The 17,705-nt window shown below is 47.6% G+C and overlaps 1 protein-coding gene across 2 annotated transcripts in view; it reads right to left on the bottom strand.

Annotated features, from left to right (window-relative positions):
- Positions 1-17,705, bottom strand: part of THOC2 (THO complex subunit 2) — a 2,257,836-nt gene that overhangs the window by 1,737,610 nt on the left and 502,521 nt on the right. For both annotated transcript variants that reach the window (XM_069612670.1, XM_069612671.1), the window contains exon 11: positions 8,156-8,328. In XM_069612670.1, coding sequence (XP_069468771.1) covers positions 8,156-8,328 — 173 coding nt within the window. The remainder of the gene's footprint in view (positions 1-8,155; positions 8,329-17,705) is intronic.

The following is a 17,705-nucleotide window of genomic DNA, read 5'->3' as shown; positions in this document are numbered from 1 at the left end:
GTCAGAATTCTCTTTGCATCCTGTCCTTGATTTCCAAGTGGTAGCGCCATTCTCAATATGATAGGATATATGATAGTTTATATAGCAAAGCGCTTCAAGGCAAGAGCGGGAACAAGGGAAAATACAATGACATTCTTACAGGCCATGAACAGTAAGGATGTGAAATTAACCATCGTACTCTGCCTGACGACATTTCAGATAGTGCCAGAGCTAAGACATAGATAAGGAAGGGAGGGGGAGAGTGGGAAGGAAATGTATACAGACAGGCGACTACCGTACTAGGCCTGATGACATTTGTGGTAGAGCCGGAGAAAAACAAAAAAGTAAGGGAGAGGGGTGCAGAAATGGAGGGGAGGAACAAAACAAGCGACTATCATACTAGGCCTGACGACATTTCAGATAGTGCTGGAGGTAAGGGGTGAGGAGGAAAAAAAACAGTAATGTGAGAGTGGAGGAAACAGACGAGGTTGCTATCATATTAGGTCCAGGGACAATTCTGATAGAGTAAGTGCATAGAAGAAAGTAAGGGGAGGAGGTGGGAGAAGGGAAAGGAGGAGAGAACAGAGAGTAAGCAATCAAAAGAATGGAGAAGCAAGAATGGAGAGCGAATACAATTGCAGAAGTCAGTAGTAACACATAATGTTGCAAGCCAAGATACAAGAAGAAGATGGGAACAGCATGATTCAGGGCTACCATGAGTACAAGATGCAAAGGAAGTCCAGCATGAGAGTTGAGAAAGAGTGACGCACCGTGAATGAATGAAGTCCCTAAAAGTAAAATCCAGCATTGGCCACAAGACGGTGATGGTGAAACCAGAATGTATCAGGACAGACTCCTGCAGAAGTAGGCTGAAGGAGGTTGAGGGGGAGAAGGGTAGAAGAATCATGCGAAATAGGCAACACCTGTGTGCGAGAAGGGGGGGGGGGGGGGGGGCACAAGGGAACATCACTGTTCCACTCATTCCCGTCATTTGGAATTCCTAAAAAGAGGCACACTGCGTGAAGGGTTACAACTGCAGCGTAATCTTTCTATTCAAGGGTGAAGTTCCTCTTTTCTAGCCTCTAACACTAGTTTGAGTGAAACTTGTCCTTTCCGTTCCAAACAGATTTTCTCTGTTAACTGCTTTTATTTTTAAAACCAAATGTACTTTCCCCTTGAGAATCTCATCCTGTCATTAAGTTAGAGTTACTCTTTCACTTGCACATTATACTTGTGATGTGAATCTTTCAGCCAGCATAAAAACCACATTCCAATTCTGTCTATTTCACCCGTTTTTCAAACCTCTGACATTTTAACCCATGAAAGTAAGAAAGTAAAATTTCTATGCGTGTGATTTTGGTCTGCACTGTGTTGTCACTTCAAAGTTGATTTTCGAACTGTATGCCCTTTGTTTTTACCTTGCCTTGTAGTTGCTAGTGTTCTTACATCTCCGATATGGTATAACTCCTATTTACCTCATTTATTCAAATGCACATGTAAATTATTTACCAATTCAGAGTGCGATTTATACAATTGCAAAGGGGTTTTGCCTCTCATTTCGGCGGAGGGGGCGAGAGAGGGGGGGAAAGAGGTCAGATTTTAATTCCGTTTGCTGCCTAGTGTACCCGACTTCTTGCTGCTCCTTTCCATCCACTCGAAATTCGATTAACAGGGGTTTGAGGGAGCATTGCAGGGAAAAATCTTAACTCAGGTGCCATCTAACCGAACAGTAAAATTGCTCCCATTCATTTGTGCTTTGGATGCGTTATAGTAGGTCAAATTAAGTGTACTCCATCATTCTACAGTGTAATTATCACCCCATTGGTGATTGCTGCCCAGTATTAAATGTGTGATTTTCTTTGAATTTAAAATAAATATTGTGTCATCACCCACCGGCATGGTTCATGGTCCATTGTGACCCGGGGAATTTGTAAAAGGGGGTGTGAGACGGGTTGGATGCCAGCTCAATCGAATTCTAGGAAATAAAGAAAACGTATTTTGATAGTGTGCTCCCTCGGAGGCCAAGGGCAAGAGTCCTGGTCTGGTGTGCGATGCCCGATTGGAATCCTTAACCGACCCCTGCTACCGCTGTCCCTCTTTCTGTCAGGCCAGCCTAGCCATTGGGCCTGCGCCTCCGCCTACCAACGAGGCAAAAAATGTGGGGGGTCATCTTAGACTCCACTCTCTCCTTCGCGTCTCACATCACGGACATCTCTAAAAAAAAAAAAATCCCATTATGAACTGCACCTCATCGGATGTATTCTACCTTTTCTCATCTTCCCCCAGAGTCTTTCAGTCTCCAGAGCCCTGGGTCCTCTCTAGGCTAGACTATTGCAACAGCCTCTTTCTCAACCTGCCCTCTTCTACCCTCTGCCCTCAACAGAACCACAAGACTTACCCTTGGCCTCAAGCCCATGGCCTGCATCTCTCCGGCTGTCATGATGCCTGCCTCCAAGGAGCCAAACCAGGCCCGGCACCCTCAGAGACAGACACCATGCATTCAAAGGAAGTCCCAGCAGCCTCAGATGGGGGCCCTTTAGACTCAGTCCTGGCGCCGTTGGCGTCAGGCTCATAGGGGACATCAGTCTGGCGCCATCGGCGCCAGGCTAATACAGAAGTAGGTTGGGAGTAGTGCTTGGTGTAAACTTACCTGTGCAGACCATGCTGCAACTTCCAAGACTGGAAGGAACTATTTTTCTAGGGATTACTTGATCTCTAGGGTGTGACCGGTGGAGGAATACATATTTCTGGGGGAAGAATACATACCTGGAACTACTTGAAAGGCTATTTAAGCCACACCCAAGCAGCAGACCACGCTTCGCCTTGTTCTGCACTTAGCAGCTGGACGCTCACCGTGCCTGCTCCTGCCTTGGTCCTCCATCACGCCTGCCAGCATCCTGGAAACACCTAAAGAAGAAAAGGGAAGAGAACAGGTGAAAACAAGAACCTTACCTGATACATCTGCACTCCGGATTCTGCACGCCGACGATCCTGCAAAGAAGGCAAACATTTTAAAAGCGCATTGCGTCGCGCGCAGCACGCTGCATTTCACTCACCTGCACGTGGCGTTTTCGAGTCCTGCGACGTCCATCCGGAGCTTCCACCGCCATCCAGCACCTATTGGAAGGAAGGAGAAAGAGAGGTGAGAAGGGAAACACGAATCTAAGTAGAACTTACCTGTGGTTCAATTCCCTCTCCGCCTTCGGGTTTGTGCCATACCTTCGGCATCTCAGCACCCCGGCCCCTAAGGGGAAAAGAAACAGACATTGTATTAGTGAGAGCATGCGAGAACATTAGCAATACGCTCACTCAAGACTTACCCATTTGCAAGAGAGACACAGCAGCTCTTTTCGGGTCGGCGCCTTACCTCCGGCATTGCCGTACCCCGGCCCCTATGGGGAAAAAGACATTGGACATTAAAGGAGATACTTAAAACTGCAAAGGAATCTCTCATCGGAATTCTTACCAGAATTTGGCTTCATCCAAATCGCCTGCAGCCCGGAATCTTCTCCAGCACCTGCGAAAGAAAAGAACAGATGAGTGAATATAAACCCAAACTTGCCATAAACATTTGCGGTACGACGGGAATGGACAAACTAGTTTAAACTCATCAATCCAGTGAAGTAACTGGAATCACAACGCGCCCCTGCATCAGAAGGAGGATGGAGAGCTCGTCATTTTGGTTCCTAAGGTGAGTCTTCGCAGGGAATCCCAAAAGGGTTTCACAGAGGGAGAGAAGGGAAGTGGGAGGTCGGAACATCACCCGCAGACTATTAACCCTTCCTTTTCTCACACAGTGGGATATTCCTCCGAGCCAGAAAAGCCAGGTTGGGGAATCCAGTCCATCTTCCGGGTCTTACACATCTCTGCAGAAGAGGTCACAGCAGTCCCAGCCACGCCCGCGCCTCAGTGGGAGCCAGGTGAGCGTTACACCGGCTCTGAAATCCCTTCACTGGCTCCCTGTGGCTGCTTGAATTAAGTTCAAGACCCTTTGCGGTGTCCACAAGGCTTTCTGGGGCCTGTGCCCACTATCTGCAACGCACTCTTCCTAAATAATCACCTTCCCAAGCCCACCGCTCGTCTTCCACCAACTCTCTGCGGGTGAGTCACTTCTCCAAGCAGAGACTTGGATGGGGGAAGAGGGGGGGGGGCTGGGAGATCAATATCAACTGCAGGTGCCTCCCTCTGGAACAGCCTCCCTGCCTCTCTCCGTCTTGAGCCGATCTAGTTAAGGTTCGGAAATTCCTCAAGGCTTTCCTCCTTGCCTCCTCCTTCGCTCTCCCTCTCCCCTGCTAGCCACCTCTCTGTTCTCTTGCTCTGCCTCCTACTTCTGCTCCGTTTTGCTGACTGGCTGCATAGTGTACCTTCAGACCCTCCCAGGTCCCAAGCTCTCCTTGCCAGTCTCCTGCACTTGCCCCCAGTCCTTGCACTTGCCGCAGCACTACTGTACTGTTACGCTTACCTGGTTCCCACAGGGGCGTCGATCGGACCCGGACAGCTGCGGTCTCCACCAACGTGATGCGTAGTGCCGAGATGACTGTCTGGACTGGCCCGCCTAATCTCGTCTGCTTGATCCGTAGAAGTATTCTCCTGCAAGTGGAGAAAGGGATTAAGCCACCCTAAGCCACCCGTGGTTATGAGTGATAGCCCCCTCCCACTGTTCTCATTCTCTCTTCTTGTCACCTCCGATATCCCCTTTTAGGAACCTCACCTTATGTTTTTAAATGAGGAGCTCTCCATCCTGCGTGGATTGCAGGGGCGCGTTGATGCCAGTTACTTCACTGGTTTGAAGGCGTGGGAGAATTCCGGAGAGTATGGACTCTGAGGTTCCTGGCAAGGTTCGGTAAGTATCAAGTTCATAGAGTTCAATATGTCCGATGACTCACTCTTGTTCGCCCCTTCCTTCCTTGTCTTGCACTAAGATCGTGAGAAGATACCCCTCGTGGCAGTTGGTGGCGCTCAGGTAAGAGTCTATTACCCGACGCCGTCCGGTAAATGTTGCCGGTGTTTAACGTGTTTTCTCTTTGCAGGTGGGCACATGAAGATGTGGAGAGTTATAGAATAATGCCTCCGGTGGTAATCAGGTAAGTGAATGATAGGTGTTTTATTTGTTGGTTTTCTCGGCTCACCTTGTTTTCTTTTGTCCCTCCGGTGCCGGAGTTCGGCGAAGAAATTATGGAGGCAGCGCCGAATCGAAAGATGCTGCAACGACTAGTGAGTATGGCGCGGCGCAGCGGCTGGAGATGCGACACGCACTGAAATGATGTTCTTTCCAGGACCGAAGGCGAGATGGATCCGAAGTCATGTGAGAAATTCGAAATAGTTTGTTTTCTAATCTTGTCCTTTTCTTTCCCCTTGGTTTTAGGAGCTCCAGATTCGAGGTGGGCGTGGCAGAAGACTGGATGCAGACTGCAGGCACAGTGAGCATTACGCTGCTTGATGCAGAATAACGCGAAGCGTGTGCTGTTGTTCAGGCGTGGTTTAAATCACCTCCAAAGTAGTTCCAGGTAAGAAGTTCCCTAGAACCACGCCCGAGTAAAAAATAGTCCCTGTAGAAAAATAGTCCCATCCAGGCCTCACGTTGGCTTGGACCCACTAGCAGCATGGTCTGCATCAGGTAAGTAAAGTCTATGAGCCTGGCGCCTAAGGCGCGATGACTGATTTCCATGATGAGCCTGGCGCCTAAGGCACCAGGACTGAACCCAAACAGCCTCTGGATGCCTGCTTCCGGAGCTGATGGGCTTGGTCCTGATGCCCGGGGGTAGGCATCTATTTCGACCCATGAGAGTGATCATTCTCTGCACTTAACCTATGTTCTGATGGGACTGGGCGCAATTAACCTCAATTGCCCCTTTCCCCAGGCACTTCTTTTCTGATCGCCTGCATAATCTGAATGTACCATGACAATCGTTTGTCTCGTCTTCCCTATGCCTTCCCCTTCCTTGCATGGTTGTGCTTTGAAAAACTTGTGTATAATATTGGCCTCTCTCCTTGGCTGTTCAACCAATACCTGGCACTCCTTGCCCACCGCATCGCCGCCCTCTGCCCCAATTTTCAGTGCTCTGCGGATGATACCCAGCTCATTTTCAGGCTACCCTCGGCCTCCTCCTCTCCTTCCCTCATCGCGGTCTGCTATCCAGGAGTGGTGTGCCGCCAACGACCTCTGCCTTAATGCCAGTAAGACTGAGATTCTACTCATCGGCACACCCTCTCCCTCCTTCCCTTCAGCTCCCTGGCCGGCCTCTTGGCCCTCTTCCTGCTCCCACCTGCAAGGATAAAAACCTAGGGGTCATCTTCGACTCCACACTCTCCTTCTCTCCGCACATCTCCGACGTCTCTAAGAAGAAGTCACACTATCAGCTGCACCTCCTCAGAGGTATTATTCCTCTCCTTCCCCCAGAAGCTCACCGTCTCCAGAGACCTGGTTCTCTCTAAACTGGACTATTGCAACAGCCTCTATCTAAAGCTGCCTGCCTCTACCCTCCGCCCTCTGCAACTTATCCAAAACAGGACTGCGAGACTTGTCCTTGGCCTCAAGCCCAGGGATCGTATCTCTCCAGGACTGAAATCTCTGCACTGGCTCCCGGTGGCTGCAAGGATTAAGTTCAAAACCCTCTGCATTATCCACAAGGCCTTCTGGGGCCTGGGACCTCATTACTTTCAACTCTTCCTAAATACCTTCCTTCCTTGGCACTTCGCTCATCTGCCTCCAACTCCCTCAGGGTTAGCCACTTCTCCAAGCAACGAGTTGGTGGTCGATCTCTCTCTTCGGCTGGGGCCTCCCTCTGGAACAGCCTTCCTGCCTCCCTGAAACTCGAGGAGAACCATCTCCCGGTTCCGGAAACACTTCAAAACCTTCCTTTTTGCTTCTGCTTTCTCTGCCTCTCTCCCCTGCTAAAATTCCCTGCCGATTCTGCACCGGTTACCTGGCCACCCTTTCTGATCTTGGGGCCAGGTCCCACCTTTTGCTCACCTGCCCTGCCTCCCAGGCAACCCCCTGCACTTGGGGACTGGTTCTGAAATCTCTTCAGTCCCCTTACCAACACTTATGTCTGCTCTTACCTTGCACTTGCCACCATCAGGCTGTTTTATTTATCGTATTTATTCTTCTTTCCCCATGTACTGCACTGCAATTTTCCCCTCTCCCTTCCCCTTGCACTTTTCCCTTTCTCCCTACCCTCGCACTTGCTCGATCTAAACGACACCTGGCCTAGTAGGATCGTTGTCTGTCTTTCACTGTTTTCCCCTCCCTTGTCTCGTCGCGCCTTGAAACACTTGTGTATAGGTGCGTTATAAATGCCATATCATATAAGCGCATAATAAACAAACCATCACCTATAGATTTCCTTTATAGTATTCCACATCTTAATTATAAATCCCATACTCCTGGAAGGCAAAGTATTCTTATAGCTATCCTCAGGCTGGGAGGAAAGCTCAGGGGCAACGCGTTTGTATATGAATTAAAACCGCACATAGCAAAACAGGTTTGAATCCTAGTCTCACTCTTAGAAACAGATCTTCGGTATTAAGCACGTTATAAAAGAACAATTATAATGTGTCTTGAAGAGCAGTTCACAGTGCCGAGGTTATCGCAATGCATTCTTAAATTTAGCATTTTTTAACATCACTGTCCAGGAAGGTGCCAGGCATACTGTTCCTGTCATGTCAATGTCCTTGTTTGAGCACTGAATAAAACTAAACTGTGTTCCTTTAAACATCTAATAAAGCAACATATTAAAAGTAAACAAATAAGGGACGATGACTTCCAGCAGGGACAGGAAGAAGAACGATAGAGCCCGGGGGAGGGGAGGGAAGTGCAACCAGCTGTATCCTTTTTATGCCATTTGTCGTGTTTGATCAGACGTTGTATCGCTTTATCCTGCCTGTTTAAAATAAATATTTAAAAAAAAAAAAAGTAAACAAATATTTCTGTCCTATGTGAAACTAAAATTCATTGAACCTTCACAAAAACAGAATGAGTTAAAACCTAGCTAAGAGAAAAGGGGCAAACAATCTGAGAAAGGAGATCGAAAAAGTGCTCCTCGAACACATATCGGGGCTGTTCCGGAACTATCAACTAACTCAAGAGATAACATATTACCATCAGATCAGAGCATTCAGTTCATGTTCAGTAATTTCTAATGTATTTTAAATGTAACCAATGAAAACATGTTACCTTCGGTATAGAGGGTCAATCATAACATGAATCAGTTCACAAAGTGCAAGAGATATAGGCTTGTGTGAAGTGGCATAAAAAGGCGGCATTTGATCCATGATGCTTTGTGCATGCTGCCAATCTCCAATCCTCAAAAGGGCTTCTAATAAACCAAGTTTTTGGTTGTCAGGAGGCTGGAAATATAACAAATAGACAGAAATAAAAATTGTAGTCACTTCAGTATCATTGAGAAATATTTCAACAGCATTCAAATGGCTGAATAATAAATAAAAACTGTAAAAGCACCGATTACCATCTTAGTTATTTTGGGACTACCCTGAAAATCTATTGCTTTGTAATATAGAAATCTAATGAAGACATGTACAAAATGTAACTACAGGTTTGACACATGGTGGTTTGTATGCGTCCGTTAGGAAGATCATTTGTATGCTTCATCCCCTGTCCTAGTGAGATTACAAGCACTTTTTGCTGGACTTCTGGACATTTTTCTTTATAATCTGAATGATTGGAGCCTTTTTCCGCTCATTCATATTTGCTCTGTCATTTGGAACTCTGTTCTCTGCTTTTCACCTTTACTATGGAGTCTACTTTCCTCCCCATCTCTTTTAAGGCATCTGTGTTTTACTTTAGCAGCGCACGGCTACTTATATGGGTAGTTTTGCTGGGAATCCTTTGGGTTCTGCTTTGAGATTCTCTCTTTATCCTCAATTACTACCATTCTTAAGGGTATCCCTCCTAAAACTTTATACTGAGCTATTAGCACACACTGCGGTATGTGGAGTGCTAAGGGGAAACCTAGTATCCCCCTTCTCTCTGCTCTAATAACATTTTAGTCACAGACAACCTTCTAGTTATGGCTGGTGTCAGTAGACCTGTTCTACCAACTATTGTGTTTTAGTTTTTTTTACCACAGACTGAATTCACAGTCTCGGTGGTGCACAATAGGGGACACCTATGTTCCAACGTGGTGGCTCCTTTCTTTTGCCATTTCTAGCGTGGCTGTTCTTTGTTAGCCCTTCTACCGTTCGAGTGTGTGTGAGAGTGGGAAGAGGGGGGAGAGAGGGGAGAGGGGGGAGAGGGGGGAGAGGGGGGAGAGGGGGGAGAGGGGGGAGAGGGGGGATGCGAGCGAGCGCCGTGGGGGAGGAGTTTTTCACTCCCCTGTTTTGTCCGCCCAAATGGAACCAGCTCCCACTGGGGGGGTCTGGCTGTCCTGATTGGACAGCCACAGGCCCCTTTCTGTAAACTGCCAAGAGAGATTGCAGAGGAGTGTGAGCTGAAACTGAATAAAAAGGTGAGGTTCCTGAGGTGAAAGGTAGTCGACACCGGGAAACTAAATTAACCGAAGACGATGACCAGAGATGCCTGCAGACCCTTTGCAACCCCGTGAAGCTGCCACTGCTGCCCTGACTCCATTTTCTAAGCGACAGAGGAGCTCCTAAGAGGATGACTGCTTCCCTTTGACTGGTGGGACCAACCAGCCCTGAGGCAAACTACAATCCGAACCAAATCCTGAGGTGCAGACCGCGAATACCAGGAGAACTTAGACCCATTTGTCTTGCCGACGTGGAATCCGTCCAAGTCTTTGTGAGCTTCAGGTGCACCACCAGAGACGCAATCCGACTCATCCAAGTCCCCTCATCAGAGTGTAGGACTGCAGGAATCAAAGAAGAGTGTACTTTGTTGGTGTTGCAGAAAATGCGGCAAAACCACATACTGACCAGAGAAGTTGAAGAAATCTGACATGGGGGTTTGTCTCTCTTCTCCCCCACGGGGTAAAAAGTTATTACTTAAACCGAGAAAACGATCCAGGGCGTTTGCGTGCACGAAGGTGTCCACTCTTAGCTATGACCCAAGCTGCTAGCTCGTGTCCCTTTTGCGAGTCCTTTCACAGGGTCTTCCCCATTGTGTTATTTCTTCAAGCATCTGAAGGCGGGCACCCAAAACACGCAACTTTCCAATAGACCAAAGTAAGGAACACACCCAGTCAGGGAATGAGACCAGAAGATGAATTGCAAGGATAATAAACTTTATATAAAATAAAGTTAGCAAGCAAAGAACTCTGCTGCCCGAGAGCGCTCTGCCAAATAATACACGGGCAGCACATTATAAGGGTAGAAATCGTCAGAAAATACATCACATAGGGCACACATTCGGGGGGGGAAGTTTGGAGGGGCAATGTGGCAGACTTTGTTCTATAGGGGATACCAGGCTGTGATTGGCCGCTGTGTCCCCGTCAGTCTGGTGGCACGTGGGTCAGCTGTGCTCATCTCTACGGTGAAGGTCATGACAAGTATGAAACATTCCCAACTGTCTAAGCTGATACAACAGGAACTGATGATACGAGAATAACGGCAACTATAAAATACTTGCATGAATGGGGGAACCTTGGAGTAACATGGGTGAATATATTGGTATTCCGACCTCTGCATTCGGCCCTTCTTTGATACCGGGGTCCTGCACCAGGTGTCTTCCCGTGATGGTTTAATCTACTATTTTATGCTTCACCATCGCTCATGACACCGATAGACGTGTTTTGACTTTTAGGGAATATACTACTATACAGGATTAAGTTTAGGGTGTGTGTCCTGGAATGGTCAGTATGAGGAGGTCAGATGGGTATCAGCATGCAAGAGTGAAGGTTTGGGGACTGGTGGTCCTTGGCCTGGCGGGGTGGGGGTTGAGATGGATGGATACATGTGCAGAGGACTGCTTCAATCTCACGCTCCGCAGAGAGCATATTCTGGGGAAGTGATGCTAAGCAATTGCAACAATAACTGATTGGACTTCTGTGAGAACAAGGCTTGCGCATAGCTGGCGTGGAAGAGAGGTGGCAGTGACTTGGGCTCTATGTACGAGGCGCTGGGGATGGGAGAGCTGGGATTTGCAGAGTGATGGGTTTCTGGTCTAGCAAAAGATGGCATCTATTCTAATACAAAAAGGCGTCTATCAGTGGCACTGTGGTTATGTTACGCAAGTACATCTCTGTTATGCCTTAATGCGACGTGCCGTGGGCGGGGGGTCTCTCTCCCTTTGTTTAGACGTGATCTCTTCACTGCGGGAATGATGGAGGTGGGATCGTACCACCTTCCCCCGTACACATCCTTAACTAGAGACTGAAAGTATCCACTGGAACTTTTTCTGTTCTGCTGGTTCTTAAGACTGAGCCCTCGCCGAACTGACTTTTGATTAGACTTAGGGATTGGACTTTAAATGCTTCAGTTTGCTAATAAACCACCTCTAGAACATCACGCTCTGCTACTGGATGACTAACCAACCCTTTTCCTTTCTAAAAGACATTATCTTATGTGGTATTGCAAACTAAATACAATTATATCTTTGTCTGTGCGTGGTATTACTGATAATACGGTAGAACTGTCAATGTCAAACACAGTAACAATTGTAACAGCAAGCAACTACCAACTAGGCAGTCGCCTTTGAAAAGTATAAGTGATCCTGTGTGTGTTGGTTAAGTGTAATAAGTATGTTAAGAGCTTCCTTGTGTAAATAATATATATTTTAATATAAGTTTATTGGCGCGTTTATTTGACCTGCTTTACTAACTGGTTCAATGTACTTACCTACAGCTCACATCTTCCTCTTTTGACAAGGCTGACTGCTCTGTCACTCTACCAAAGTTCCTTTAGTACAGATTGGTAGTATGAGTTGGGGACCTGTATACCATAGGCATAGTTATATAAAGTCTTCCTAAAGTCCACTTGAGATAAAACTCCACTAACAGTGTCATGCTCCAAAAAAACTCACATCTTCATTATCTGAAGAATTTTGATACTATTGTGAATGTTGATGGATGTTAGCCTTGGGTTGGAGTCTGAGAGGCTAACAGGATCAGGTATGTTATGGTGAACATGATAGACACTGTAGTCTAGCCAAACACAATCAGGGTACTGTAGGAGTGCAGTAAGGCTTAGACTCTGTAGGTGTGCGAGTGGTCTAGGGCTAAAATGAAATCGAGCACACTCCAATAATGCCAGTTAGACTGCACTATACAAATAGACATTTATTTGACCTTGAACCTGCAATCTAAGCAATTCAAAACTGCAGTTAAGTAATACAACACAACTATTATCAAATACATATGCAGGGTGGAAAAAATGTACGCTTGCCACTAGCTATTGGATAGTGATATTTGACTCTTTGCGAGTAAGTCATGGTGTGCTGTAAGTATGTATAGAATTGAGGTGGGGGTGACTTCATGGTTGGCAAGTGGCATGCATTTTTGCCGCCTGACATACCTTCACCTTTTTGGGGTGGTTTCACTAACAGATCACCAACACTTACTTTTAGAAACATTATGCAATTATTGCAGAAGTGGTACACTCATTAACTGTGTAATAAAGGAAGTGTTAAACAGAAAGAACAGCTCATTTCAGTATGAGTAGACACAGTTAAGTAATTTATGCATGTAAAGAAGGATTTCAAAAACCAGCCCAGATGCAAGGATTTTTGGGGGCCAACCTATTTATGGCAAACAGGAAGACCCGAAAGGTTAACGAAAACCCAATCGAGTTAAGTTAGCTGAGCAGTCAAGGCTTGGTCTCAGAAAAAGTGTGATTGGTCCAGGGCTACAATTAGTCCCTGCAGAACACCACCAGTTCTTCAAGTTAGTCAGCAAGCATGTAAAGATAGTTATTTATTAGGCCTTCAATTGCACACTAAGAATATAAAAAAATCAGTTCAGTATTGTCACACAATGGGATACATAATGTAATTGTATTGCTGATGCTTGTATCTGCTTAGATTCACATGCTCTGCATAGTCCGACATTTAGTGGTAGTCGCAGAGTAATATAAGATTTGTTTTCGAAAATCGAAAACGGACGTCGACAGGGCGCGTTAGTAATACTATCCCTAGTGTGACGCGTACTGTACTCCTGGTCTTTAAGCATCAAGATGCCTCAGATTGATTGTTTCTGACATGAGGTTGTATGAAGTGTAGCGCGAGTACAGATTTGATAAAGCAGAAACAGCGATAGACCAGAAAACATATGCAACTTCGACTCCAGAAAGGGAGGAAGGGTGGGCGCAATGTGAATGTTAGCATATACAAGCATCAGAAATATGATAACACTGAGTAATGCATCCTTTCCAAGGCGTGTGCATCTGCTTAGATGACATGGTCTGCATATATTACCAAGCAGTATCTGGAGAAGGAGGTTGGATGTGAGAAGGTAAAGTGGCAAATAAAGTTACTCACCGTAGTGACTTCCTTACTCCTAGTCCATAGTCCCCTTTCCTCCATACTTTTGGGACATTCTGTCGTACGGGACAGGACCAGAGCACTTTTTGTAAAAAAAAAAAAAAGCCTCAAATTGAAAATGTGTCCTTTTTACACGGGGTTCCGCACACGGCCGTAAACCCACCCTCCTTAGCTTCACCCTATGCATCACCCTTAAGTCTTTTTCTATCACCAGGTCTGACACCATTTAATCAATAATAGAGGATACTTATTAGAGGTGACGGCGGACGGGCGTATGGAGGAAAGGGGACTATGGACCAGGAGTAAGGTAGTCACTACGATGAGTAACTTTGTTATACTCCCATGTCCTGTCCCCTTTCCTCCATACTTTTGGGAGATTACCAAGCACTCCTCACAGGAAAACGGGTGGATGGAACTCCTTTACTGAAAGAGGTTAGGAACCGCCTGCCCGAACAGAGTTTCGGCTCTGGAGCTCAGGTCTAAGCAGTAATGCTTACAAAAAGCTGATGAGGAAGCCCACGTGGCAGCTCTGGCAATGGTTTCCCAGGGAACATCTTTCTGGAAGGCAACGGTAGCCGCCTTGCCCTGCATAAGATGGGCATTCATTCTCTTTGGAGGCTGAAGGCCCTGAACGGTATACGTCTCCAAAATACAGGAAGCAAGCCATCGGGAGATAGTTGTTTGAGGCTGGCTTTCCTTTCAGGTCTCCGAAGGTCAAAGAGCTGGGAAGAGCTCCTCTGTTTAGATGTTCTATCCAAATAAAACTTTAGAGCTTCTCTGACATCCAAATTATGCAAAAACCTGTCAGCATATGAGGCCGGGTCTGAAAAGAAAACAGGTAAGGAAATAGACTGGTTCAGATGAAAATCGGATACCACCTTTGGAAGGAAAGAAGGATTGGTCCGGAGGACAAGCTTATCCTTGTGAAAGGTGAGGAATGGATGTTCTACAGACAAGGCTCGCTTACATGCCTTGCCGAAGTCACTGCAATCAGAAAAGCCATTTTCCACGAAAGGAACTTCAAGTCCACCGTAGCCATGGGCTCAAAAGGTTTATGGCATAAGGCAGTGAGGACCACATTCAGTTCCCACTTTGGATGCAGGTTGCACACAGGTGAATAAAGACGCAGTAGGCCTGCAAAATGTCTTTTAATGACAGGGTTCGTCAATGAAAAAGAGCAAGAGTCCGGGGACAGGTAAGCAGTGATAGCGACAAATAAGTCTGACCAGACATGTATGCCTGAAGTTGCCAGATGAGAAACGAATGACCGGACCTTGTCGATGGTAGCTTCTCTGGGGTCCAGCTGCTTTGCTAAACACCAGTGACAGAACCTGAGCCATTTGCTCCCATACTAAGACGTCAAAGGTTTTCTACCTGCCTGGCTAGTACGAATATCATCCGTGGACAAGTTGAAACTTTCTAAAGATTTGAACTCTGGCACCAGGCCGTCAAGCTGAATGATTGTGGGGAGGGGTGCCACATCTGCTGATCGCTTGGTGAAGCAGGTCAGGAACCAGCGGAAGCCTGATCGGTGAGCAGACTGACAGATGCTGAAGCTCCGAAAACCAGACTCCGGCTGGCCACCACAGGGCTATGAACAGGAGAGTGCAATTCGTCATGTTGCTGAGCTTGCTTATCGCCCGGTGAATCAGAGGAAGAAGCGGGAAGGCGTAGGCCCAAATGTTGTGTCACAGAATCTCGAGAGCATTCCCCAGGGAAGCAGCTCCGGGCCCATTCCTGGAAGCATAAAGGGAAAGTTTACTGTTTGATGATGTCACAAAGAGGTCCACTTCTGGAGTGCCCCAATGGCGAAAAACATCGGAGAGGATCTCTGTGTTCACCTCCCACTCGTAGCTGACCATCGCTCGCCGGCTGAGAGAGTATGCAGTTACAGTCAGCTGGCCCGGAATGTGCACAACCAACAGCCAAACACTATGCTGAATGGCCCATTCCCAAATCTGAATCGCTAGATCTACAAGGCAAGGTGACCTTGTACCCTCCTGCTTGTTGATGTAAAACATGGATACCGCATTGTCTGTGCGGATGCGGACCACTTTGTTCACAATCACTAGCTTGAAAGCTTTGAGTGCCAAGAAAATCACCAGAAGCTCCAGATAATTTATGTGAAATTGTCTGTCCTGTGGCGACCACAGATTGAAAACCTGAAGATGATCCTTCGTCGCAACCCATCCGATAAGGGAGGAGTCTGTCGTAATGGTCACTTGAGGGCAGGACTCCTGAAAAGGAGCACCCACTGACAGATTGCTGGAAGATGACTAACATAGGAGATCGGTCATCATGCAAGGTGGAACCGGAATCATTTTGGTGTCCGGGTCCACTGCCTCAAGCCAGGAATTCCGAAGAGCCATCTGCGAGAGTCGCATTTTGAGGCGAACAAGCACGCACGAAGCCATGAGGACTAGAAGCCTCTGGAACCACCAGGCAGACATGCTCTCTGACTGAATGAAAACTTGACTGTTTAACAGATGCTCCATCCTGTCCACAGTCAAGTACACTCTGCAGTTAATCGTGTTCCAATAGAAACCCAGGAGTATCAGGTCCTGATAGATCGTCATGGAGGATTTGCACCAGTTCACCAACAGCCCAAGACCGAACAGGAGCTGAAGGAGAGACTAAAGATTGCTTGAGGCTTTCACTGGACAAGGACTGTGCAGAAGCCAGTCGTCCAAATATGGATACACATGAATACCCTGTAGCCATAGAAAAGCCGCGATTAGCATCATCTTCGCGAAGACACGCAGTGCTGAGCTGAGACCAAAAGGGAGCACTCGGAATTGGAAGTGCTCCTCTCCCAGGGAGAACCGCAGATATTTCCGATGCAGGCTCCAGATCAGGATATGTATATACGCGTCCTGAAGGTCCACAACGCTGAGCCAGTCGCCCTTCTGAAGAGAGGACTTGATTTGATCTTCAACCTTTCTCTTCCCCAAGAGAAATTCAACTGGGAAAGGTCTAGAATGGTGCGCAGGCCAGCCCGGTTGGGTTTGGGCACCGCAAACAGGCGAGTAGAAGCCCTCCCCTCGTTCCACTAGGGGATCGGGTTCCACCGCCTTGAGGTCTAGAAGCTTCTGGACCTCGGTTCTGAGGGAGGGCGTCACTGACTACTGAAAGGGAGGGTTGAAGAGTGGGGCATGGGGGGAGGGGCAAGCAGAAGCCCGCCCGAGCGATGGACAAAACCCACCGGTCTTCGGTGATTATTTGCCGCGCCTCCAGATGAGGCGAGCTTCGTCCTCCAACTTGAGTCTTGTGCGAGCGCCAAAAAATATCATTTTGCAGACTTTTCGGCGGAGAGACTACATGTCCCTGAAGTGGAGGCTGAAGACCGAGAGAAAAACCGACCCCGTTTTCTCGGACAGGAATTACCTCTCGGCGGATCAGCCCTACGAGACCTGCGGTAGTGGAACCCTCTGAAGCCTGAGGAGGACCGAGGCTGGGATCCAGATCTCTGAGCGTTGACTGGGGGCTTCACTAGCACTAACAGACTTGCGTGCTCGTCTTGGTCGTTGTAAGCTTGTCATCCGTTGAAGAATGAAACCGCTCTTTGCCGTCAAAAGTCAGGTCCAGAACTTTATCGTGCACCTCCTTTCAAAAAAATGTGTTGCATGAAGCCAAGCTTGACGAGAGGTGTCCACCCCCCAGCATGAGGTCTCAAACTGAGGTGTCAACATGGTGACCAGCAGCCTCCAGCATATACTGCGCCAACACCGTGGTGTCTGATAAACCGCCTTTAAAGTCTTCCAGCCTGTCTACAGGAATGAACTCGTGAAGTCAGCGAAATCCCCCCCCCCACAGTTTTATATTTGCTGCCACCAAAATGAGCTCTGCGTTAGCCTGACGCATTTGCAGCACAGAGTTGGCAAAATTCTTCTTGCCCAAGGAATCGAGCAACTTGTCTTCCTTGGCCAGAACAGGAGACGCAACTGCAGAGGTCGTAGAGGCCAGCTTGGATTGCAGAGTGACGGCGGCTACCACCGCCGAGGACGGGAGCGGGCATGACGCCAAAGATACTTCCTCAGAGGTGTGAAGCCTGTAACGGGCGTCAATTCTTTTATTAATGTGCAGCCCAGTGTGGGGTTTATCTCAGACCTTGCGGGCCTCGGCCAAGACGTCCCTCTGAAGGAACATCCCGGTGGCGTTCCTGTGGAGACAAGGTTAGTGCTCCCGAGAGCACCCCTTCCTGCGGAGCGGGTGCTTCAGGTACTGGTATGTCAAGGAGTGACATGTCCAGTGTCCAGTATCCGGTCGTGGAATGCTCTGACAGATCGGGGCTGATCCTCACTATCCTGATCTGACTGAGGGTTGTCTAGTGCAT

This window comes from Ambystoma mexicanum, chromosome 5p (genome assembly GCF_040938575.1).
Source record: "Ambystoma mexicanum isolate Mex_15411 chromosome 5p, UKY_AmexF1_1, whole genome shotgun sequence".
Taxonomy (NCBI): domain Eukaryota; kingdom Metazoa; phylum Chordata; class Amphibia; order Caudata; family Ambystomatidae; genus Ambystoma; species Ambystoma mexicanum.
This window is presented reverse-complemented; position numbering and strand designations above follow the sequence as displayed.